Source organism: Choloepus didactylus, chromosome 9, assembly GCF_015220235.1.
Source record: "Choloepus didactylus isolate mChoDid1 chromosome 9, mChoDid1.pri, whole genome shotgun sequence".
Taxonomy (NCBI): domain Eukaryota; kingdom Metazoa; phylum Chordata; class Mammalia; order Pilosa; family Megalonychidae; genus Choloepus; species Choloepus didactylus.
In genome coordinates this window covers 64,317,655-64,344,396 of record NC_051315.1, presented here as the reverse complement: position 1 = coordinate 64,344,396, position 26,742 = coordinate 64,317,655, and the positions used below count along the sequence as shown (strand labels likewise).

Below are 26,742 nucleotides of genomic sequence, written 5' to 3'. Positions count from 1 at the left end.
AAAAAAGCAACCTAAAGACTAGATTATTAGCATCTTTGTAAATGTTGAGCGTTATTTTAAATTTTGATGTTTGTAAGTTGGTGAAATTCACTGATGGAAGGAGAAGTAATTCAGATGTCCATTGGTTTTATGTTTCCAGAACAAAAGATAGTTTTATTTTAATAGGTTGACGCATCAGGCTAATTATAGTAAGTACAATATGAAGAGACTCTAGAAATATTGCTGTAGAATTTTTTTCCTTTGTTGGTGCCTTTTTGTTATGGAGAGTATGGTTCTAAGAATGTCTAAAAATGGCCAATATTCTTTACTTCCTAAAGATTTTGTCACATAATCTCATTGGTTGGAAGCCTCTCTTAAATTCTCCATATTTACTGTTTTTCAGTTTTACTTTGTCCCTTTTGCTTTGATTGATGCACTGCACATCTTTATGTAAGAGCATTTATGAAAACTCAGACTGTTACTGAATCATGGTGGTGATTTTTCCCCATGGAAGAACATTGATTAGAAATGTAATATATGCAGTTTGTCTTTTTTGTACCTTCAAATGTCTTGCAATGGCTATTATTTGTTTTTAAAAATGGCGTATTTCTGTTTTTGGTGGCAATTGTGTTTCTGAGTTTGCTAGTCCGTCTTAATTACTTCAATTCCTTGGCTCCCCACCATCATTTTAATATTAGAAACAGGGAAGAAATTATTAAAATCAACTTTTTAATCTCCTGCCCATCAAATGAAAAAGGCTCCAATTCAAGAGAATATTGTGATTAGACTGTGTTAAGACCAAGTGGAAAGGTCCATTTTTAGTTTTTATTGGCCATGTGAATTTTTCTTATAAAATTAAGATTTTAATTTTCTAAGCATTTGAATAAATGCAAATTTTAACTAAGAAAACATTTTAAAAAATGCATTCTAACAAATCATTGCTATGATAATCATGTAGATTATTAAATATATTTGTCAAAATTTTGATCCTAGAAAAAAATGCAATTTAGGCTGACTTTATAGTTTTCTATTCAGCTAGCTATAAATAATCTCCTATAAGGTGTTTATTAATAGTACCTTAAGAAGTTCATCTGTCCAGGGGACTCTGCATTTGGGAAAAATTTTAAAGACTAAAAAGCATGTGACACCCTTATTTCCTTATCTCATCAATAGAGACTGGAATTTTAAATATCTGGGTTAGTCGGCCCTGCTAAATACCCTGAATAATTGAGTTATGACCACTTTGTTTAATCCTGAGGCCAGACCTGTGTCTAGTTTAGAGTTGATAATTGACAGTAAATTCTAACCGTCTTTGGGACTAACAAAGATAATGCATTCACCGTCTTCTCTGTGGTGCGATTTAAATTTCTGTTATTAAAGAAAAATTTCCCCAAATAGTAATAAAATCCAAGTAGACGGAGAATTTACTTTTTTAAAGCAGGTAATGTTGGTCCATGTAAGGAAGTACAAGCAGTGAAAGCCATTCAAAATGTTCTGCTTGCTCACTTTTTTTTTTTTTTTTTGGTATTACATCTATAAAACTAAGGGGAGCAATTTAATTTTAATGTCAAAAGGTGCAACAGGTTAGGTTGTTTTGTTTTCTATTATTGGCATGGTGGAGTCTGAACAGCTTGTTCTGTGTTTCTGTAAGAAACTTATTTTATCCATGCCTCTGTTGTGATTTCCAGTTTTAGTTCAAATGAACTTGTAAAAACATAATTCTGAAACTTTACAAATACAAAACCAATAGGGAAATAGAATTAGCAGGAAGTTGAAATTGAGGACTCTTTTAAAGCAAGAATAGTTTTATTACCTTTTGATATATATCTTTTGAAATGAACCAGGAGTTGTATGTGTAATAAATAGGACAGGCGAGCCAGGAGGGGACTGAAGAAAGTGGAGCATGGATGCCCTTTTTTAGGGAGTAGATCATAATTAGCTCCACTTAATTGTTGCCAAGTAAGACTCTGGGTCCATTGTTGTCAGATCTTTGGATTCAAAGCTGAATTTGCTTTTGTTTTTATTGTTGTTAAATATCTTAATTTTTAAATGTTAAAAACAAATTCAAATTTTAAAGCGAGCAAACAAAACAGACAGGAAAGCCTGTTTTGACCTCAAGCTGCCCATTTGTGATTTCTGAAATAGATTAGCAATGTATCATCTCTAAATACTGAGATTTCATTAATGAGTATATAAGCATTGGTGCTTTTAAGGTGATTGAAAAAATTTTAAATGCTTTATATATCCTTTATCTTGAATTTAGTCATTTATTTTTAGCAAATCATTTAATGATAGTGTCATTTAAATTTCATCTGAGTTCTGATTCAAATTATGAAAAATTCTATATTGAGGGAAAAGGGTCTGAATTAATTAGACTTTACTACTGTGTGTACTTTTAAAATGATCCTTTTGATGGGTGTTTTCTGAATCTACATTTATAATATTCAGTATCCGAAGCCCCCACCTTACTATATTGTTTCTTAAAGATAATACTAACTATTTGTAGCCAGTTGAGAGGTGTTGTCTAAAAAACTTCTCTCCACGAGACAAAATTATAACCTTTGAAACTCTGATTAAAACAGAGGGTGAAATGCGACCCAGTTCTCACACGAAGATATTACCACCCCTTTTTTTCATACTGGCTTATCTTGATGTTTGCTTAGTGAATAGGTAAAAGCATTATTGATGATAATTAGATACTGCTATATTTATGCATTAAATAAAATCAACATTTAATTTCTCTGTGAACTTTTAATGTCCTTGACTGCCATTCAGTTTTCATAGGTGATAGTACTTTTCAGAGCACTTTTTATGTTGAAAAAGGAAAACAACTAATCTTTTGAGAATTACTGATGAAAGCAGAATTTTGAACTGAATTTTCACATCTAATCCAGGCATACCTTGGAGATACTGTGGGTTTGGTTCCAGACCATCGCAGTATAGTTAGTTACCAATATAGAGAAAAAGAACTGAAGAATCCTCCTTTCTTACGGATCATGTTTTGACTTGCATTAAGGAGGATAGAGATTTACAAAGGTTTTTGGGGAATGCACATGAACTCTCACTCTTAAGACCAGACAAATTTGGTTTCAGTGCTCTCTTTCTTCCCTTTCGCATCTCGGAATTACTCCCTACATATCTTCTCTTTAGTCTATAAAAATATATTCACATAAATGTTTTTGATAAACTAACTTTCAGTGAAATATCTGTATCTTAGCTATTTTAATGCATCACCTCTATTAGGGATATTTGCAACCAGGAGAAAAAGGCAAAGGAATACGTTTCTATCAGCAGAATTTCAAACATCAGAAATCTGAGAGTGCTTTGTTTGTTTTTTAATTTTTAAACAGGAAAGCTGTATCTTGTCAGTACCTTTTATATTTTGGTGATGAACTAAAGATGCATCCTATTAAACAAGTTTTGTTATAAATAATTTTATGTATTAGTATCAATTACCCGCATATAATAACAGCTCATCTTAGATATTGAGTACTTACTATGTGGCAGAGACTACTTTGTCTTTTACGTACATTAAATTATTTAATGCTTAAAATAATCCAGGAAGTAAAAACCATTATCCTCATCTTACAAAGAAAGAAAACCGAGGCACAATAACTTATACAGTGTTAGTGGCAGAGCCCTGATTTTTAAACCACAGGTGATCTGGTTCCAGAGTTCAAACTCTTAACCACAATGTATGTCACATTGCATATGTGTGCATGTATATATACACATATGTATATATTCTAACCTATATATGGTCTAATAATAAATATGATTGACTGTGTTAGAGGTAGAGACTGCATAGTGATATCGAGTTGAAATCTGAATCATTCAGTTACTTGAAGATCCCAGATGTCTGGGTAGTTTGATGTTATGTTGGCAGATGTCTAAGTATTTAACTACAGCATTAACTTAAATTCAGTTAGAGTATATGTGATTATATATGCAAAAATAGAAAAAAATTCTCACCAAGAGATAAACTTAGACATACCTAAGCACACTTTCTCTGACAACCACACATCTGTTTATTCTTCACTCTAAATCAAAAAGCCTGAAATGAGGCTAGAAAGAGGTAATAGTATTGGTTTAATCTTCACTGATGCATTTTTAAATAATCTGAAAATTATCTACTCCACTGGCAAGTTATTTTAGTACTTGAATTTGGTCTTTTGCTGCATTTGCCTACGTTTGCTGCATTTGCACCATTGAATAGATAGTGGTAACTTTCGGCTCAGAAATTTTTATTTCAGGGGTGATCTAGAGAGATAGATATTTGTAATATAAATCGGGGAGAAAAAGAGTGTGTCTGTTATTTCTATCCTATAAATCCTAATTTTGGTTTCAAGTTTGACATTTAGTAATGTGCTTTAAAAATATATAACCTTTATTGGTTTACATCAGCAATATGCTCTATGTAGTACATCCATAAAGAATTGGGGAAAATCAATGACCAGAATATTGTAGAACGCAGGCAGATATCCAGCAGTGATTTGTTATAAGGTAAAAAGACACTTGTGTGGATTATGATTTTTTTATTTGTGCTTGCTCCTGGGCTTTCCCTAAATTTAGTTTGGTTTACTTTCTCTGTTTTGTTCATAACAAATTGTAATTTAATTACAAATAACACTGTACTAAAGTTTTCTTGTGATCATAAAAAGCAACCAGTTGGTGATTCCTACTATATTAGGAAGTTCTACATAAAAGAAACTGACGTCTTTTACTTTCTGCCTTCTTGTAGTATATCAGCTACAACAGGAAGCCCCTCATCCTCGGAGGATTACTTGTACTTGTGAGGTGGGTATAATGAAACTGCTACAATGAAATGTCTCTGAATCAAGTGTTTCCCAAATTTTGACCTTCCTCAGTGGCTTGATAATTTGTGAAAATAACCATTTATGCTGTTGGCATTATAAAATTGTAACTTCAATGTGTTTTTTCTTAAAATTCTTCTCACTTGGCATAACTGCCACTTACCTTTGGAACACAGTATAAAATATAACCATAGTTTTAAGTGATTTTAGTATTCTTTTCAGTTAATTCTTACATTGCTTTTCCATCACTGGTTCAATTTTTTTTTTATTATTAAATTCAGTTTTATTGAAATACATTCACACACCATACAATCATCCATGGTATACAATCCACCGTCCACAATATGATAACATAGTTATGCGTTCATCACCACAATCTATCTCTGAACATTTTCCTTACATCAGAAAGAACCAGAACAAGAATAAAAAATAAAAGTGAAAAAAGAACACCCAAATCATCCCCCCATCCCACCCCATTTGTCCTTTAGTTTTTATCCCCATTTTTCTACTCATCCATACACTAAAGGGGGTGTGATCCACAAGGTCTTCACAATCATACTGTCACCCCTTGTAATCTACATTGTTATATAAATGTCTTCAGGAGTCCAGACTGCTGGGTTGGAGTTTGGTAGTTTCAGGTATTTACTTCTAGCTATTCCAATACATTAAAACCTAAGAGGTGTCATCTATATAGTGCATAAGAATGTCCACCAGAGTGACCTCTCGACTCCATTTGAAATCTCTCAGCCACTGAAACCATTTCGTCTCATTTTGCATCACCCTTTTAGTCAAGAAGATATTCTCAGTCCCACGATGCCGGGTCCACATTCATCCCCGGGAGTCCTATTCTGCATTGCCAGGGAGATTTACAGCCCTGGGAGTCGGGTCCCATGTAGAGGGGAGGGCAGCGAGTTCACCTGTCGAGATGGCTCAGTTAGAGAGAGAGAGGGCCACATCTGAGCAACAAAGAGGTACTCAGGGGGAGACTCTTAGGTACCATTACATGCAAGTTTAGACTCTCCTTTGTGGTAATGAGCTTCATAAGGGCAAGTCCCATGCTTGAGGGCTCAGCACATCAAACCACCAGTCCCAATGTTTGTGACAACATCAACACCAGTCCAGGTGAGGATGTCCAACACATCCACACCTTCCCCCAGATCCTCTGGGCTGGGGAGGGGGAGGCTGTCAATATATTTTTTATTATCTGCCCAAATTACTCTGGGATGTGTCACTATTTCACTCCAACCTATACTAACCTACCGTATCTCACTTCCTATTCAAAGTTCCATGCAATTGTGGTGTTTGAACAAATCGACTGTAGAGTTGTACTGTTTAGAAAATATAGATCCTATACCAAGTAGATATCTATTCCCTTGGTCTCATATGGAAGTTGAAGTTTTAAAACACAATCAGTTTCAACCTTTACCCTTTGGCCTGGCTTGCTCTGCTCTTAACCAGACCTGCTTCATTCATATCACTAATTGAAGTCTGGGCTCTTTTTCAGCTTTTTTTTTTTTTTTTTTTTTTTTTAACAGTGGCTGTATGCACTAATACTGACATTCATATCTGCCGAGCTCTAGCTCTGAGTTTCAGGTGTCTCAGAGATATGCATTGTTCCAGAGACCAATCAGGTTATACACTAGGGGATCAGCATCTCAAAGTTTAGAGATAGGCATTACAATTCAGGGATAGAGTTAACTGCTGTAAGAGCTTACAATTTAGGGACTATTACAATTATCATGTCCACGTTAGGCTATGTTCTAAGATTCAATTCTGAGTTTACACATTGTAGTTAGTCCATATTGGTGAGGCATCATCCCTCTCACCATGTTTTCTCCAACACTTTTACTCCTATATATATATTTTCCTACAATTTTATAGAGTTATATTCTCATACCATACATTTATCCACAGTGTACAATCAGTTGTTCATGGTATCATCATAAAGTTGTACATTTATCACCACAATCAGCACTTGAGCATACTGATTACTACAAGAAAAAAAATTTTTTTTTTAGCAATAAGAAGAAAATGATAAAAAGAAAAATAACATGTCATACAATACAATATACTAGTAAGGACAGCAAATAACACTGCTAGCAAAAATCCCATATTCCTCCCCTATATCCCCCTCTCATATACATTCAGCATTGGCATATTGCCTTTGTTACATTTAATGGAGGTATACTACAATGTTACTGTTGACTATAGACTCCAGTTTGCTTTGATTATGTTTTTTCCTGAATACCATCCCCTTTTCAAATTTCTACATGACTGACATTCATTTGCTTTCCCACATGCAAAACCATTTTTATATTTGTATATTTAGTAACTGGTTCAATTTTTTATGTTTTATTCTTTATTTTTTAAAATGGTTTGAAGACATCATTGTAGCATCACTGAATTAATTTTTCCATTGGAAGAAAATATTTAAATCATGATTTTTAAAAATTGAGCCAAAGATGTAGATAGTTCACCAAAAAAGGTTGGACAAATGATAACATATGAAAAGATGCTCAACTTCATTAATAGTAAGATATGAACATTAAAATACACTGAGAGATCATTTTCACCTTTCCAACTGGCAAAAGTTCATAAGCTTAAGAACACATTTACTTGGCAAACCTGTGAGGAAACAGAAACTCACATACATTGCTGATGGGAATATGAAATGGTACTTTATGTAAACTTGGAATTGTCTAAAAAAACTGTATCTCTGTTAACCCTTGGACATACCAATCCAAGTTCTAAGAATTTACCCTGATGATTTACTTGTACGAATATGGAATAACATATGCTCAAAGTTTTTTACTGTAGCATTAGTTGTAGTAGGATAGTATTGGAAATAACCTAAATATCCATAGGAGAATGATTTACTCAATCTAATATTTACTAGCTTGAGATTCAGTTGAATTAATTGGATGAGGAAGATCTCTGTGAGCCAATATGGAATTTGTTCAGATACAAAATGTATATTTAGTAAGTATGGGCCCTTTTTAGTAAAAAAGAAAGGAAAATAAGAAAAAAACAAAACAAAATGTAGTCTATTTTTGCATAAGAGAATAAGAGAAATAGAGGAAGGATTAAACCAGAGTCCAGTAGAAATAGTTGTTGGGGAACAGTATGGAGGGAATTAGGGATGGGAATGAGAGTTCTCTGATGATACCTTTTTATTAGTTGTGACTTTTAACCTAGTTAAATGTTCTACATATTAAAAAATAAAATTAAATAAAAATGACTTAAACCCTAAAATTTAATGCAAAAGAGACAAATGAATCCAACAAATTTATAACATAATTGTCAAAAAATTAAGTGACTTTAAAAAATGTTTTTTATTAGGGAAATATATATATATGTATATATATATACACACACACACACACATATATATACATATCACAAAATTTCCTACTTTAACCATTTTTAAGTGTACAGTTCAGTGGTACTAATTATAATCACAATATTGTTAACCACCATCTATTGTCAAAACATTTTCATCACCCCAAACAGAAACTCTGTATCTGTTAAGGAATAACTCCCTATTATCCCCTCTCCCTGGCCCCTGGTAACCTCTAATTTACTTTCTGTCTCCATGAATTTGCTTATTCTAGATATTTCTTAAAAGTGGAATCATACAATATTTGTCCTTTTGTGTCTGTCTTATTTCACTTAGAATAATGTTTTCAAGGTTCATCCATGTTGTAGAATGTATCAGAACTTCATTCCTGCTTACTACTGAATAATATCCCATTGTATGTATATACTACATTTAGTTTATCCATTCATCTATCAGTGATACCACTTTTTAGCTCTTGTGAATAATGCTGCTATGAACATTGGTGTACAAGTATCTATTTGAGTTCCTGTTGTCACTTCTTTTGGGTGTATATATCTAGGAGTATAATTGTTGAGTCATCAGTAATTCTATAGTTACATTCCCACCAACAGTGTACAAGGGTTCTAGTTTCTCCACGTCCTCACCAAGATTTGTTGTTTTCCATTTTTTAAATAATAGCCATCTTACTGGGTGTGAAGTGGTATCTCATTGTGGTTTTGACTTTCATTTCCCTAGTGACTAATGATGTTGAGTATTTTCATATTTGCTTACTGGCCATTTACATACCTTCTTCGGAGAAATGTGTATTCAAGTACTTTGTCCATTTTTAAACTGAGTTGTCTGTCTGTTATCGAGTACAAGAGTTCTTTGTATATTCTGTATATTAAACACTTATCAGATATGTGGTTTCCAAATATTTTCTCCCATTCTGTAGGTTGTCTTTTACTTTCTTGATAATGTCCTTGGGTGTACAAAAGTTTTCAATTTGGATGAAGTCCAGTTTACCTATTGTTTCTTTTGTTGCCTGTGCTTTTGGTGTCATATCTAAGAACCCATTGCCAAATCCAAGGTCATGAATATTTTCTCCTATGTTTTCTTCTAAAGTTTTATGGTTTTTGGTCTTATATTTAGCTCATTAATCCATTTGGAATTAATTTTTGTATATGGTGTGAGGTAGGAGTTCATCTTCATTTTTTGTATGTGGATAATCAGTTTTTCTTGTTCCATTTGTTGCAGAGCCTATTCTTTCCTCATTGAATTGACTTGGCACTATTGCTGAAAATCAACTGGCCATAGATGTATGGGTTTATTTCTGGACTCTCAATTCTATTAATTGGTCTATATGATTATCCTTATGCCAGTACTACACTGATTTGATAACTGTACATTATTAAGTAACTTTAAACATACTATTCTGTTTGTACAAACTTAGAGGGAAATATTCTAAGGATAAAAAATGTCTGCAAAAGAAATCTTAACTGTATTTTGTGGATTTGTTGTTGATAGTGGTCCTTGTGTAGTAATTCTGAAATTATTTTGCGTATATTATAGGATAGAGCAAATGAATAAATATATTGGATTTGGGGAACCAGAGTTCTCAGGAGACATAAATATGGAATGGGAGAAAATTGGGAAGTACACTGTGTATGGTATTGAATTTGAATTGGAGGTATCAGAATGAACTCCTATATTTAAAAAAAAAAATTATTTTCTCTCTCTGTCCACAGAAAGGATTTAGAAGCAGTGATGCCCCAATAAGAATGAGTATATTCAGTCCTAGAGTTTGGTTTCCAAATACTATTGTGTTGGAAAGCAAGAAAGGCTCACAAACTGATGGGGACATGTCTAAAGATACAAGAGCCCACTTGAAGGATTCCCACTGGCAAAATGTGGAACAATTTGAAGCATAAAAACAATAATGATAACACATTGAATGAAAAAAAAATTTGTAAGTCCATAATGATACTAAAAAAAAAACAAAAAAAAAACTGCCCACACAAACAAAAATTCCATCCCAAAACAAAGAGGAGAAAAGAGGAAGGGGGAAAATGTAAAGCTCTTCTTTTCATTTGGCAATTAAAATGTAGAAAGAATGATAAAATTAGGAAATCACTAATTTGTACTAAGAATTGATTCAGGCAGGTATCAGCATTGAGTGTTGAAACCATTGAATATTAAAACCATTGAATGAATAAAATGTTTACTGGTCTCAAGAGGACTATTTTAAATTAATGGAGACTAAAGAGACATGGGAACCAAGTGCAATGCTTGCACCTTGATTGGGTCTTGGATATAAATTTGGGGGACAATTGGAAAAATTTGAATATGGACTATCTATTAGATACTATGGAGTCATAGTAGTTTTCTTAGATGATATACTATTAAAAAAAGAAAAAATGTTGGAATGGATTTTGTCATTGTGACACCTGGTTTAAAAAAACATTGAAAGTCTATACTTAGTCCCAGAGAACCAGTTTACAAAATAAGACAGAGCTTTTATGTGATGATCTTTTAAATGTCCAGTTGTGGTTTATATATGTGGATGTCCACTTTGCATATACATACATAGGGATAAGTATGTTTTGCTTGATGATTGTTTTTCCTTGCTATTGTGCCATGATCAAGGCTAGTAAAATAATATTACATGTAGTGGGAATAAAAAATGCTGTTTAATAAAATTTTCCATTTTGTTTTATGTTCTGATCAGGCACAACTTTGTGTGTCTGTGTGTTTGGCATGTTTTATTTGTTTCAAAATTTCATGTCTTTTGCCTTACCTTCACAATATACTTTTTTTTTAATTTTTATTGGGGTTGTTCAGATACCGTACAATCTGTTGCCCCTGGTACCCTCATACAGCTATGCATCCATCACTGCACTTAATTTTTGTTCAGTTTTTAGAACCTTTTCATTACTCCAGACAAGAAATAAAGTGAAAGATGAAAAAAGAAAAAGAAAAAGAAAAGAAAAGAAAAGGAAACTCGAATCCTCCCGTATCCCTAACCAACCCCCCTCAATTATTGACTTATAGTGTTGGTATAGTACATTTGTTACTGTTTATGAAAGAATGTTGAAATACTACTAACTGTAGTATATAGTTTGCAATAGGTATATATTTCTTCCCTATATGCCCCTCTATTATTAACTTCTAGTTGTATTGTCATACATTTGTTCTGGTTCATGGAAGAGTTTTCTAGTATTTCTACAGTTAATCATGGACACTGCCCACCATAGGATTCAGTTTTATACTTTCCCATCTTTTGACCTCCAACTTTGCTTCTGGTGACATATATGACTCTGAGCTTCCCCTTTCCACCACATTCACCCACCATTTGGCACTGTTAGTTATTCTCACATCTTGCTACCGACACCTCTGTTCATTTCCAAACATTTAAGTTCATCCTAGTTGAGCATTCTGCTCATACTAAGCAACCGCTCCCCATTCTTAAGCCTCGTCCTATATTTTGGTACCTTGTATTTCGTGAGTTTACATATTATAATTAGTTCTTATCAGTGAGACCCTGCAATATTTGTCCTTATGTGTCTGGCATATTTCACTCAGTATATTGCCTTGAGGTTTTGTCATCAACCCATTTTTTTTTTAAGATGGTTTTGTTCACACACCATACATTCCATCCTAAGTAAACAGCTGATGGTTCTCTGTATGGTCACATATTTATGTGTTCACTACCTTCACCGCTATCTATATAAGGGCATCTGTGTTTCTTCCACAAGGCAGGAGGGAGAGTCGAAGAAGGTAGAGAGGCAAAAGAAAGAGAAAAAAAAATGACAGCTAGGAAGTAGCAAAAGGAAAACTAACCTTAAATCAAAGTAGAATGAAGAGTCAGACAACACCACCAATGTCAAGTGTCTAACATGCCTCCCCTATCCCCTTCCTCTTATCTGCATTTACCTTGGTATATCGCCTTTGTTACATTAAAGGAAGCATAATACAATGATTCTGTTAGTTACAGTCTCTAGTTTATGTTGATTGCATCCCTCCCCCAACGCCTCCCCGTTTTTAACACCTTGCAAGGTTGACATTTGTTGTTCTCCCTCGTAAAAGAACATATTTGTACATTTTGTCACAATTGTTGAATACTCTAGTTTTCATCAAGTTACACAGTCCCATTCTTTATCTTTCCTCCTTTCTTCTGGTGTCTCACATGCTCCCAAGCTTCCTCTCTCAACTGTATTCATAGTTATCTTTGTTCAGTGTACTTACATTGCTGTGCTACCATCTCCCAAAATTGTGTTCCAAACCACGCACTCCTGTCTTCTCCTATCACTCTGTAGTGCTCCCTTTAGTATTTCCTGTAGGGTGGGCGTCTTGTTCACAAAGTCTCTCATTGTCTGTTTGTCAGAAAATATTTTGAGCTCTCCCTCATATTTGAAGGACAGCTTTGCTGGATATAGGATTCTTGGTTGGCAGTTTTTCTCTTTCAGTATCTTACGTATATCACATCACTTCCTTCTTGCCTCCATGGTTACTGCTGAGAAATCCACACATAGTCTTATTAAGCTTCCTTTGTATGTGATGGATCGCTTTTCTCTTGCTGCTTTCAGGATTGTCTCCTTGTCTTTGACATTTGATAATCTGATTATTAAATGTCCTGGTGTAGGCCTATTCAGATCTATTCTGTTTGGAGTATGCTGCGCTTCTTGGATCTGTAATTTTATGTCTTTCATAAGAGATGGGGAATTTTCATTGATTATTTCCTCTATTATTGCCTCTGCCCCTTTTCCCTTCTCTTCTCCTTCTGGGACACCAATGATACGTAGATTCTTGTACTTTGTTTCATCCTTAAGTTTCTGAAGACTTTGCTCATATTTTTTCATTCTTTTCTCCATCTGCTCCTTTGTGTGTAGGCTTTCAGGTGTTTTATTCTCCAGTTCTTGAGTGTTTTCTTCTGCCTCTTGAGATCTGCTTTTGTATGTTTCCGTTGTGTCTTTCATCTCTTGTGTTGTGCCTTTCATTTCCATAGATTCTACTAGTTGTTTTTTTGAACTTTCGATTTCTGCGTTATGTATGCCCAGTGTTTTCTTTACAGCCTCTATCTCTTTTGCGGAATATTCTCTCAACTTTTTGAATTGATTTAGCATTAGTTGTTTAAATTCCTGTATTTCAGTTGAAGTGTATGTTTGTTCCTTTGACTGGGCCATAGCTTCGTTTTTCTTAGTGTAGGTTGTAGTTTTCTGTTGTCTAGGCATCTGACCTCCTAGGCCACCCCAATCAGGTTTTCCCAGATGAGAACAGGCTCAGGTCCCAGAAGGAGGAAATATTCAGTATCTGGTTTCCCTGATGGTTTTTCTTAGAGGATTGATACACCTGTGCTTTTCTGCCTGGCAGGTGCACCTGTCAGCCTGTCACTGGCTGGTGTAAGAGGGTGTGACCTGTGGCTCTCCTCCCCCAGGCTTTGGGGTCTGGTTCCGGAAAGGCGGGCAGTAGACCTGGGCCCCTCCCTTTCCTCTTGGGAAGCTATGCCCCCTCCAGAGAGGTCATTTGCATATCAATAAGTTCTTTGTTTCTCTGACTCTGGTGATCAAAGTGTTTTGATTTTAAAATGGCTGAGGCTGTCTTTACTGCAAAACGCTGCAGGCTGAAAATGGATGAGGTTTTCTTCACAGAGAGAGAAAGGGAAAGAAAAGCTCCCAGGTTCACCTGTCAGCCAGAGATAGCACCTGATCCTCTGGGCTCCCCGTCCTGAGACAGATATGTCCCCCGACTCTCCCAAGGTCATTTGTCACCAAAAGCCTTTGTCTGCTTGTTGAGGATTTGCTGTCTGTATTGAGCAGTTAACATTAAAACCCCCGTTGGATCTGGGCTGAGGTGCACTAGCTTGTTTGGAGAGTGCTGCTCTCTAGCACCCGAGGCTTCCATGAGGGAGGGGCTCTCGGCTCTCAGCTCTCAGTGCGGGTCCGCAGTTTTTACTTACAGATTTTATGCTTCAATCTTGGGCATTTCTCCCAATTGAGGTTGATGGATGGTGAGTGGACAGTCATGTTTGTCTCCCCTTTAACCAACATTATAGAATATAAGCAGTTCAGTCCTTCAGGGGACAGCAATTCAGTCAATCACTTCACAAAACTAAATTAAGAGAAATTATTTTAAGGGACTACAGTTGTTCCAGGGAGGGGGACTAACAGTCTTCCACGCCTCTCTATGCCGCCATCTTAGCTCCTCCCAACTTTTTTTTTAATTCATTTTTTATCATGAAATTTAACATATATACATAACAGTGATAACTTTTCAAGTATGATTTAACAAGTAGTTAGCAAATTTCAAAGAATGTTGTGGGTTATAGTTCCAAAATTTCAGTTATTTCCTTATTGTAAAATATAACATATATAGGTAGAAAGGAGATAATTTTGAAAGTACATTTTAACAAGTAGTTATATAGGCAATTTCAAAGAATGTTATGGGTTACAGTTCCACAGTTTCTCTTCTTATTGTGAAATATAAGATATATACAGAAAGTTGATAACTTTCAAAGTACAATTTAACCAGTAGCTATAGAGCAAATTTCAAAGAATGTTGTGGGTTACAGTTCCACCTTTTTAGTTATTTCCTTCTAGCTTTTCTAATACCCTAGCATCTAATACTCTAGCATCTTAAAAAAAAAATTATATAAAGATTCAGTATTCGTAATCCTTTGTTAAATCTTAACTTGTCTGTTGCTATCCCTTCCTCTTGTTTATAAATCACTTTCTCGATTCAGGGGTGTCCAGGCAGTGATCACCCTAACTTGTTAATGCTGAAAAGGGGAGAGACACAACTTTTTAAACTTTTTTGAAAGTGAGATGTTAGGAATAGTTCTCTGTAAAGGCCTGAAGTATCAGTAGCGCAATTAACTTTATTGAGAAATAGCTATACTCTGCCGTTCTCCAAAAGAATTTGAGGTGACCACACAAAAACAGACATAATAAAGTACATAAATCTTAAGAATCAGAAAGGCTAAATCAGATCCAGTTTTTTCCTAAACAAAATTCTTTAAAAGTATAATTCAGGTAGGCTGTTATAGGGGGCACATTTATTGATGTTATAACAGTAACCAACAGTAGTTTCACAGCCCATGCAAAAGTGGATTTATGATTGTTTCTTATAGCAGTTTGTATAACATTGAGGCAACAAATCAACAAAGCTAGTTTTTAAGGATGTAGTCCAAGTCTATAGCCTTCTGGTGATCCACCTTATTGCAAGGATATAATATAGAATACTAGAAGAACGGGTGACTCTTGGAGTCCCTTAAAATAATTTCTCTTAATTAAGTTTTGTGAAGTGATTGGCTGGATTGCTGTCCCCTGAAGGACTGAACTGCTTATATTCTATAATGTTGGTTAAAGGCAGGTATATAATCATTGGGAAACCAGAAGAGCCAATGGTATGGTTGACATTTTCATACTTAAATTGAGGAATCTTTTCATTGGTTTTCCTCTGGTTGAATTTTCTTTCACAAGAAATTGACAGTCATAGCTGATGGTTAAATTTGTGGGCAAGGAATGATGCTCAGTGTGTGGAAGGATTCTGTGAACTGGCTCTCCTTGCACCTTGTAAACCATCTTCACACATCATTCAAAACCAATAATCTATTAGTTACTTGGTTGAACTATTTAATAAAGATTAAATATGCATGCATAAAATAGGTATTAGCAATGACTTAGTGAATTAGCAGTCACTAATACTTCCTATTGTACTTATTTTGAGCAATATCAATCCAGTTAAATTCCCATTAGCAATCAAATAACTTGGCTATACATTTGAAATGCATGTAAAGTATTAATTAAAGTATTAATTAGAGTGGAGTGGAGCTAACCTAAAAAACTTCTTGGAGAAAGAAAATTTTAATCTTCAGTCTTGATGGAATGTTATGTGTTTGGTTTAGAAGAACTAAGGCTTTTGGGAGCGAAACTAAGGATAAAGATGCACTGAAGGACTAGTTGTACCTCAAATGTTTAACTGAGAAATTCTCTTTGGGACATTAAGTAAATGTTTTGAGGAGAAAAAGGCAACAGGATTTAATTACCACTGAAATGTGATGAGGAAAAGACAGCAGTTAATAAAATAGATGAGTTTTTAGTTCTTTTAAGGAATAGCTATTAATTTTTTATGGGTGTTAATTATAATTTTGAAAATGGATCCATGACTTTTGTCTTTCCCTACTACAGTCTTAGGGAAGGGAAAACTGACCCCTTCATTAGTGTATGCACCTTCCCATCTACTTTTCTTCTAACTGTAGCATTGTATCACAGATTGTAGATTTGGGGGCTGAGAAATTATGCCAAGCCAAAAGAGAATATACATTTAGTGACTAGCCATTTGTGTGACTTTTCTTTTGTGGGTCTAAGCTCGTAGATCTGGTGATGAATTCCATGTTCTGATATTCCTCAGCTGAATTTTGGTTAGCAGTATTAAGATGATGATTTTATTTTAATACCTTATTTTAAGCCTGAATTATTCAACTGTTAAACTATAAGTTATTAGAGTCAGAACGCTGTTCAACAAAACATCTAATAGTAAGAAGTAACATAATTTGGCAGAATTTAAAATTGTAACTAATGAATTTTTTCTGAATTCAGAAAATCTTGCCAGTTGCCACTGTGGCAGTATTTTTTATTGAAGGTTATTAATAAGGGACATTTTGATATTTAAATATAAGTAATTCTCTTTAGAGGATGAAGATAACCAGTTCCACAACTAAGTATTTTAGATATGCTTTAGAAACCAAGTGAAGACTTAAAAGCTATGGAAATGATTCCTTTTTTTTTAAACTTTTTTTTTTATTGTGAAATACAACATATACATAAAAATGATAACTTTCAAAGTATAATTTAACAAGTAGAAAGAAGATTTCAAAGAATGTTATGGGTTACAGTTCCACCATTTCAGCTATGGAAATGTTTCTCAGTAGTGCTGTTACATGAGGAGTTGTATCTTATGATGGGGTCAGTTCTGAATTTAGCCTGAAGTGACTTGGAGTTACTATGTATACCAGAAAAACATATTATTAATTCATTCTTGTGATTCTGAAACCACTGTAAATAGGACCTTTTGATGAGGTTACTTCAGATAAAGTAAGGCTCATGTGAATCAGGATGGGTCTTAATCGTATTACGGTAGGCCTTATCGAGAAACCCACAAGAAACAGCCAGAAGCTGGATGTCAACAGAATCTGGAAGAGAAAGAAGGTGCTACTGTGCATTGCCATGTGATAGAGGAGCCAAGGAACCCCAGAGTTTGCCAGCCAGCAGAAGATAGCAACTCCAGGGGGAAGCAAGCCTTCTAGCCACTGAAACCATGAGGTAATAAATTGAGCCAATAAATTCCTGTTGTTACGCTAACCCATTGTGTGGTATTTGTTTTAGCAGCCAAGAAACTAATGCATAGCACATACAGTGAAAGTCTTACATAGTCAAAATTATTTTCAGAGATCCCTTATCATCCCTAAGGTAATGGTACATATCTTTGTGTATACGATTCTGTGCCATTATGGATATGTATAAATATATAATTTATTCAGTGATAAATGGTATGATCAAAAATGTAATTTTCAATTATGCATAAAAATGGTTTTGTTTGTTTTATATCAAGCATCTGATTGACTTCAAGTAAATGTGTATATATGTGTGTATGCAAGTATGTATGTATAGAGAGACAGACTAGACAGGTATAAATTACTTAGGTACACAATATATATATTTAGTTAGAGATACCAAACAAGTGCCATATTTTCAGTTGATGTATGGTAATATGATGTAAATAGAACCAGTTTGGTAATTGACTGTCCTTAAATATAGTCTTAAAATAGACACATTCTTTTTTCTAGCAGCCAACCTTGGAATGTAGTTATGATTTTTAACACATAAAACCAAATCTTTACTCTCTGTGACTCAATTTTGGGGTTGGTGTTATCGGGAGCTGGGCAGCATTTTTTAGCACAAAAACCTGTTATTGTAAAAATTGTAGTTGTGTTTTTCTAGGATAGATGGGAAAAGTAGACTAAGATTGAACAAATGCACCATAACCCAACTTAGGGCTGTTAATGTGATGAGAAATGGAGAGAAAATTATACATTACATTGCATTCTAAATACCAGTTAGGTATATATTTTCGGTATGTAATTTGAGAGTACCTATTTTAAAAGTTTCTCTTCAGATCTGGTTATCGCAATAGGAAATTGACTGTAATCATTTTTTTATTCATTTTTATTGCGATACATTCACATACCATGCAGTCATACAAAACAAAGCATACCTTCAGTTGTTTACAGTACCGTTATGTAGTTGTGCATTCATCACCAAAATTAATTTTTGACATTTTCATTACCACACACACACAAATAATAAGAATAAAAATTAAAGTGAAAAAAGAACAATTAAAGTAAAAAAGAACACTGGGTGCCTTTTTTTTTTTCCTTCCCCCATTTTTCTACTCATCCATCCATAAACTAGACAAAGGGGAGTGTGGTCCATATGTCTTTCCCAGTCACATTGTCACCCCTCATAAACTGAATTTTTTTACAATTGTCTTCAAGATTCATGGGTTCTGGGTTGTAGTTTGATAGTTTCAGGTATTTACTGCTAGTTATTCCAATTCATTAGAACCTAAAAAGGGTTTTCTATATTGTGTGTAAGACTGCCCACCAGAGTGACCTCTTGGCTCCTTTTGGAATCTGACACTGAAGCTTATTTCATTTCCTTTCACATCCCCCTTTTGGTCAAGAAGATGTTCTCCATCCCACAATGCCAGGTCCAGATTCCTCCCTGGGAGTCATATGCCACATTGCCAGGGAGATTCACTCCCCTGGGTGTCAGATCCCACGTAGTGGGGAGGGCAGTGATTTCACCTACCAAGTTGGGTTAGCTAGAGAGAGAGGGCCACATCTGAGCAAAAAAGAGGCATTCGGGAGGAGGCTCTTAGGCACAGTTATAGGGAGGCCTAGCCTCTCCTTTGCACCAACAGTCTTCCCAAGTCCCATGGTAGAGGGCTCAGCCCATCAAACCACCAGTCCCCTATGCCTGTGAGCACAGCAACAACCATTGAGGTGGGGAAGCCCAACACCCCTGCATTTTCCACCAGCTCCTCAAGGGGGGTCTGCATATTTTTTTCATTGTTATTTTTTTTTAATCAGCTATATTAAAAAAAGACAAAAAAAAAAACAAAACCATACAATAAAAAAAACACATTTCAAACAAACCATAACAAGGGAGTAAGAAAAAGGCAACTAACCTAAGATAACGACTTTACTTCCAACATGTTCTTACTCTACCCCAAGAAAATAACCTAATATAGCAACATTTCTGTGAACTTGTTCCTACCATACCCATCAGAAATTAACAGACCATAGTCATTCCTGGGCATTCCCAGAACATTAAATTTGCCCATAATAGCTTATCTGTTTTTATTGGGTTATTAGTCCCCCTTCCTTAATTGCTCTCTATATCTAGTTCCCCTACATTCTACATTATAAACCATTTGTTTTACATTTTTCAATGTTCACATTAGTGGTAGCATATAATATTTCTCTTTTTGTGCCTGGCTTATTTCGCTCAGCATTATGTCTTCAAGGTTCATCCATGTTGTCATGTTTCACAACATTGTTCCTTCTTAGAGCCGCATAATATTCCATCGTGTGTATACACCACATTTTATTTATCCACTCATCTGTTGAAGGACATTTGGGTTGTTTCCATCTCTTGGCAATTGTGAATAATACTGCTATGAACATTGTCATGCAGATATCTGTTCGTGACACTGCTTTCAGATCTTCCGGGTATATACTGAGAAGTGCAATCACTGGATCAAAGGGTAACTCTATATCTAGTTTTCTAAGGAACTGCCAGACTGACTTCCAGAGTGGCTGAACCATTATACAGTCCCACCAACAATGAATGAGAGTTCCAATTTCTCCACATCCTCTCCAGCATTTGTAGTTTCCTGTTTGTTTAATGGCAGCCATTCTAATTGGTGTGAGATGGTATCTCATTGTGGACTTAATTTGCATCTCTCTAATAGCTAGTGAAGCAGAACATTTTTTGATGTGTTTCTTGGCCATTTGTATTTCCTCTTCAGAGAACTATCTTTTCATATCTTTTGCCCATATTATAATAGAGCTGTCTGTACTATTGTCATTGAGTTGTAGGATTTCTTTATATATGCAAGATATCAGTCTTTTGTCAGATACATGGTTTCCAAAAATTTTTTCCCATTGAGTTGGCTGCCTCTTCACCTTTTTGAGAAATTCATTTGAGGCACAGAAACTTCTAAGCTTGAGGAGTTCCCATTTATCTATTTTTTCTTTTGTTGCTTGTGCTTTGGGTGTAAAGTCTAGGAAGTGGCCACCTAATACAAGGTCTTGAAGATGTTACCCTACATTATCTTCTATAGAGGAGTTTTATGGTACTGTCTTTTATATTGAGATCTTTGAACTGCTTTGAGTTAATTTTTGTGTAGGGTGTGAGGTAGGGGTCCCCTTTCATTCTTTTGGATATGGATATCCAATTCTCCCAGCCCCATTTGTTGAAAAGACTGTTATGTTCCAGTTCAGTGGCTTTGGTGGCCTTATCAGGGATCAGTCGGCCATAGATCTGGGGGTCTATCTCCAAATTCTCAAGTTGATTCCATTGATCAATATGTCTATCTTTGTGCCGGTACCATGCTGATTTGACAACTGTGGCTTTATAATAAGCTTAAACGTCAGGGAGAGTAAGTCCTCCCACTTCGTTTTTCCTTTTTAGAGTGCTTTTAGCAATTCGAGGCATCTTCCCTTTCCAAATAAATTAGATTACTAGCTTTTCCAAGTCTGCAAAGGAGGTTGTTGGAATTTTGATTGGGATTGCATTGAATCTGTACATGAGTTTGGGTAGAATTGACATCTTAATGACATTTAGCCTTCCTGTCCATGAACATGGAATATTTTTCCATCTTTTAAGGTCCCCTTCTATTTCTTTTAGTAGAGCTATGTAGTTTTCTTTATATAGGTCTTTTACATCTTTGGTTAAGTTTATTCCTAGGTACTTGATTTTTTTAGTTGCTATTGAAAATGGTATCTTTTTCTTGAATGTCTCTTCAATTTGTTCATTTCTAGCATATAGAAACATTACTGACTTGTGTGCGTTAATCTTGTATCATGCTACTTTGCTAAATTTTTTTATTATCTCTAGTAGCTGTATTGTCAATTTCTCAGGGTTTTCCAGATACAAGATCATATCATCTGCAAACAATGACAGTTTTACTTCTTCCTTTCCAATTTGGATGCCTTTTATTACTTTGTCTTGCCAGATTGCCCTGGTTAGCACTTCCAGCACAATGTTGAATAACAGTGGTGACAGTGGACATCCTTGTCTCATTCCTGATCTTAGAGGGAAGGCTTTCAGTCTCTCACCATTGAGTACTATGCTGGCTGTGGGTTTTTCATATATGCTCTTTATCATATTGAGGAAGTTTGCTTCAATTCCTACCTTTTGAATTGTTTTTATCAGAAAGGGATGTTGGATTTTGTCAAATGCTTTTTCAGCATCTATTAAGATGATCATTTGATTTTCCTCTTTTGATTTGTTAATGTGTTGTAATACATTGATTGATTTTCTTATGTTGAACCATCCTTGCATGCCTGGAATGAACCCCACTTAGTCATGGTGTATGATTTTTTCACTGTGTCTTTGGATTCGATTTGCAAGTATTTTGTTGAGAATTTTTGCATCTATATTCATTAGAGAGATAAGCCTGTAGTTTTCCTGTTTGCCTGGTTTTGGTATTAGATTGATGTTAGCTTCATAAAATGAGTTAGGTAGTGTTCCATTTTCTTCAGTGTTTTGAAAGAGTTTAAGTAAGATTGGTGTCAGTTCTTTTTGGAAAATTTGGTAGAATTCCCCTGTGAAGCCATCTGGCTGTGGACATTTATTTGTGGGAAGCTTTTTGATGACTGATTGGATCTCTTTGTTGTGATTGGTTGGTTCAAGTCTTCTGTTTCTTCTCTGGTCAGTCTAGGTTTTTCATATGTTTCCAGGAAATTGTCCATTTCCTCTACATTATTCAGTTTGTTGGCATACAGTTGTTCATAGTATCCTCTTATAATTTTTTTAATTTCTTCAGGATCCGCAGTAATGTCACGTTTGTCATTCCTTATTTTGTTTATATGGGTCTTCTCTCGTTTTGAGTTTGTCAGTCTAGCTAGGGGCTTGTCAATCTTGTTGATCTTCTCCAAGAACAAACTTTTGGTATTATTTATTCTGTATTGTTTTTTGTTCTCTATGTCATTTATTTCTGCTTTAATCCTTGTTATTTTTTTTCTTCTACTTGGTTTAGTGTTGGTTTGCTGCTCATTTTCTAGATTCTTCAGTTGATCCATTAGTTCTTTGATGTTAGCCCTTTCTTCCTTTTTAATGTATGTGGTTAGTGCTATAAATTTCCCCCTCAGTACCGCTTTTGCTGCATCCCATAGGTTTTGGTATGTTGTGTTCTCATTTTCATTCATCTCTATATGTTTAGCAATTTCTCTTGCTGTTTCTCTTTAACCCACTGATTGTTTAGGAGCGTGTTGTTTAACCTCCAGGTAGTTGTGAATTTTCTAAGTCTCTGATTGTTTTTGACTTCTAATTGTATTCCATTGTGGTCAGAGAATGTGCTTTGAATAATTTCAACTGTTTTAAATTTATTGAGACTTGTGTTATGTCCCAGCATATGATCTATTCTGGAGAAAGTTCTGTGAGCACTAGAGAAGAATGTGCGTCCTGGTGATTTGGGATGTAATTGTCTATATATGTCTGTTAAATCCAATTCACTTATCAGATTGTTTAGGTTTTCAATTTCCTTATTTCGTCTTCTGTCTGGTTGATCTATCTATAGCAGAGAGTAATGTGTTGAAGTCTCCCACAATTATTGTGGAAAAATCAATTGCTTTCTTTAGTTTTGCCAGTGTTTGTCTCATGTATTTTGTGGCATCTTGATTGGGTGCATAAGCATTTATGATTGTTATTTCTTCTTGTTGAATTGCCCCTTTTATTATTATGTAGTGGCCTTCTTTGTCTCTCATAGCATCCTTGCATTTAAAGTCTATTTCATCTGAGATTAATATTGCTACTCCTGCTTTCTTTTGACTGTAACATGCATGAAATATTTTTTTCCATCCTTTCACTTTCAATTTCTTTGTGTCCCTGTGTCTAAGATGAGTCTCTTGTATGCAACATATTGATGGTTCATTTTTTTTTAAATCCATTCTGCCAGTCTATATCTTTTGATTGGGGAGCTTAATCCATTTACGTTCAACATTATTACCGTAAAGGCATTTCTTGAATCAGCCATTTTATCCTTTGGCTTATGTTTGTTGGATATATTTTTTCCCTCTCTCTCTTAATGTCCTTTAACATACCTGTACTGAATCTCTTTAGTACTGAACCTTTCTCCATATCTCTCTCTCCTTTCTTTGTTTCTCTGTCGGTAGGGCTTCTTTAGTATCTCAAGTAGGGCAGGTCTCTTGTTAGCAAATTCTCTCAGCATTTGTTTGTCTGTGAAAAATTTAAGCTCTCCCCCAAATTTGAAGGAGAACTTTGCTGGGTAAAGAATTCTTGGGTGGCAGTTTTTCTCTCTCAGAATTTTAAATGTGTCATTCCACTGCCTTCTCGCCTACATGGTGGCTGCTGAGTAGTCACTACTTAGTCTTATGCTGTTTCCTTTGTAAGTGGTGAATTGCTTTTCTCTTGCTGCTTTCAGAACTTGCCCCTTCTCTTCAGTATTTGACAGTCTGATCAGAATATGTCTTGGAGTAGGTTTGTCTGGATTTATTCTATTTGGAGTTCGCTGGGCATTTATGCTTTGTGTATTTATGGTGTTTAGAAGATTTGGGAAGTTTTCCCCAACAAGTTCTTTGAATACTCTTTCTAGACCTTTACCCTTCTCTTCCCCTTCTGGAACAACAGTGAGTCTTACATTTGGATGTTTTATATCATCTATCATATCCCTGAGATCCATTTCTATTTTTTCAATTTTTTTCCCCATTCTTTCTTTTGTTCTTTCATCTTCCATTCTGTCTCCCTCTAGGTCACTGATTCGCTGTTCAGCTTCCTCTACTCTTGTACTGTGGGTATCCAGAATATTTTTAACTTGGTCAACAGTTTCTTTTGTTTCCATAAGGTCATCTGTTTTTTTATTTACTCTTCCATTTCTTCTTTATGCTTTTCTAGGATTTTCTTCATGTCCTTTATATCCTGTGCCATCCTCTTCTTCATGTCGTTTATATCCTGTGCCATGCTCTCATTTTTTTTTAGTTCTTTGATTAATTTCTCTAAGTACTGTGTCTCGTCTGATCTTTTGATTTGGGTGTTTGGGCTTGGGTTATCCATATCGTCTGGTTTTTTCATACGCTTTAAAATTTTCTGTTGTTTTTGGCCTCTTGGCATTTGCGTAACTTGATAGGGTTCTCTTAGGAGATGTAGACTGATTCAAGCTCTTATTTCTGATTTCTCAGATCTACAGCTTCATGGAGTACACTTTCTCTTAACTAACCAGCAGGTGGTGTCCATGAGCCACCTATTCCCCTCAAGCCAGTTCTTCCCAACTTTGTCTTTGTGAGTCGGGGTGTGAGTCTTGTGGGGTCCAATTGGTGCACCAAGCTTGCATGTGTAGTTGGTGTTGCCCACCCTGTATATGGGGCGTGTGAGCAGTTAGGGTTGGGGGTGGCTTTAATAATAAGATCTCCGAGGTGTTCCTGGAGATTTAAAGCTGTTGCAGTAGTCTAATCCTTCAGTTCAGTCTTGCCACAGTTTGTCTCTGCCACTGACCCACAAGTCCTTGGTATTGGCGTATGGTCCCTGGGACTTGCGAGTGGGTCCCTCTTCCAAGCCATGCACTCCTAGATCCTCTGCTGAGGAATGACTGTGCTATGTCACAGGTGAGCGCCATTCCCCAAGGGAGGTTCTGGGCTGCAGGGCTGTGTAGGGGTGTTCCCAGTCTGTTGAAAGGATGGCTGAATGGGGCGTGTTAATTTCCCCCTTTTCACACAGCTCTGCCTTCCCAGTTCCAGCACAAGTAGCTGAGGGTACGGGAAATGTTGTTATCCATGTCTGATACTGTGGTGTGTGTGTGTGTTGTTGGAAACACTTTCCATCACACTGGGTTTTTTGGGGCAGCTCTGGGCTGTGGCACTGGCGCCGGGCAGGGGCGTTCCCAGCCCACCAGGAAGATGGCTATAAGGGGATGCCCCGCTTTTCTTGGGAAGTTGTGGTGTTTAGCGAATTTTCTCAGCCACTGGACTTATTGCTTTGTGTCTCAGAGCTCTCTTAGCTCTGATCTTGTCTGGGCCCAAATTGCAAGTCTTAGAGGCTTTCTGTAATGGTCTTGTTAGAGTAATTGTTTTAGAAAAAGAGAAAAAGAGGAAGGAAAAAAAAAGGGCCCTCCTTGCAGATCTAATGGGCTATTGAGATGCCAAGAGACAAGGAGATTAGGGCCATTAAGGAACAATCAAGAAAGCAGAGAAACCAGCTCTTCAGACAAGGAAACTCGCACTCTGGATTTGCATATGAGCCTGACTCTGAGCCCTGCCCTTCTCCGTTCTGTGTTCACCAGGACTCCAAAAAGTCTCTGTTTTTATTTTTGGGTTTTTGTTTGTTTTTTTTTTCCTGTTTTTGCTAGCCCTATCTCCTCTCCGCCAGGCTGACTGCTCCCAGATTCTCCGGTGTCTGGTCTTCTCAGTCTATCTATGTTTGGAGTTCGGATTAGCAGCCTGAGTTTTCAGTAAGAGCCACAACTGCAGTTCTCCCTCCTCATTCCCAGCACCAATGGCCCCTCCTCCCACGGGACTGAGCCTGGCAGGGAGGGACACGAGTCCCCTGGCCATAAGAACTCACAGATTTCGCTGATCTCAGCTGTTCCACACATTCGTGAGTGTTGTATGAAGTATGCCTGAAGTCATATTGCTCTCTGGTGTCCAGTCCATGCAATTCCTGGCTTTCTACCTACTGCCCTGGAGGAGTAACTAAAACTACAGCTCACCACTCTGCCATCTTGCTGTGCTATTCCTGTAATCATTTCTTAACTTTACCTGTTTCCCCCCAGTAGATTATATCCAGCACTGAGTTGTGCTGACTGATGTGTAATACAGACTGTTAAATATTCGTAGAGTAAATGAATGAATGAATGAGTGAATGAGATATTTTTGTGTAATTTATTCTTTAACACAATGCTCTTATAATAGAAAAATGTGATATTAATACCTATATCTCTTAGAGATGCTCCATTTTTTTCTGTGACATGTATTTATTTATTCAGCCAATATTCTTTGAGGGCCTGCTATTTGCTAGGTCCTGGGATTTGAGTCAAATTAAACGAGATCCCTCTCAAGGGACTTACTGTCTAACTGGGGAATGAGCAGTAAATCAACCATTAGAATTGGTGGTAATTACCCTTGATACTTGGCAGTTCCTTGTGGCCAAGCATAAAGTACTTGTGGGGAGGTGGCAGGTGATGAGAACAGAGAGGTAAATAGGCATTGTTAGTGAAGACCTGTGTTCTGAGTCTAGAAATTTGGATTTCATTCTGAAAGCTATAGGCAGCTAGAGAGTTTTAAGCAAGAAAAAAACATATTTGGGCTTAGAGCATTCTTGCTGCAGGGTGGAAGGA

General features: G+C 35.9%; 1 protein-coding gene across 1 annotated transcript in view; it reads left to right on the top strand.

Moving 5' to 3' along the window:
- CHN1 (chimerin 1) overlaps positions 1–26,742 on the top strand; it is a 223,361-nt gene that overhangs the window by 75,145 nt on the left and 121,474 nt on the right. Inside the window, exon 4 of the mRNA XM_037849301.1 lies at positions 4,721–4,776. Within this exon, the coding sequence (XP_037705229.1) occupies positions 4,721–4,776 (56 nt within the window). The remainder of the gene's footprint in view (positions 1–4,720; positions 4,777–26,742) is intronic.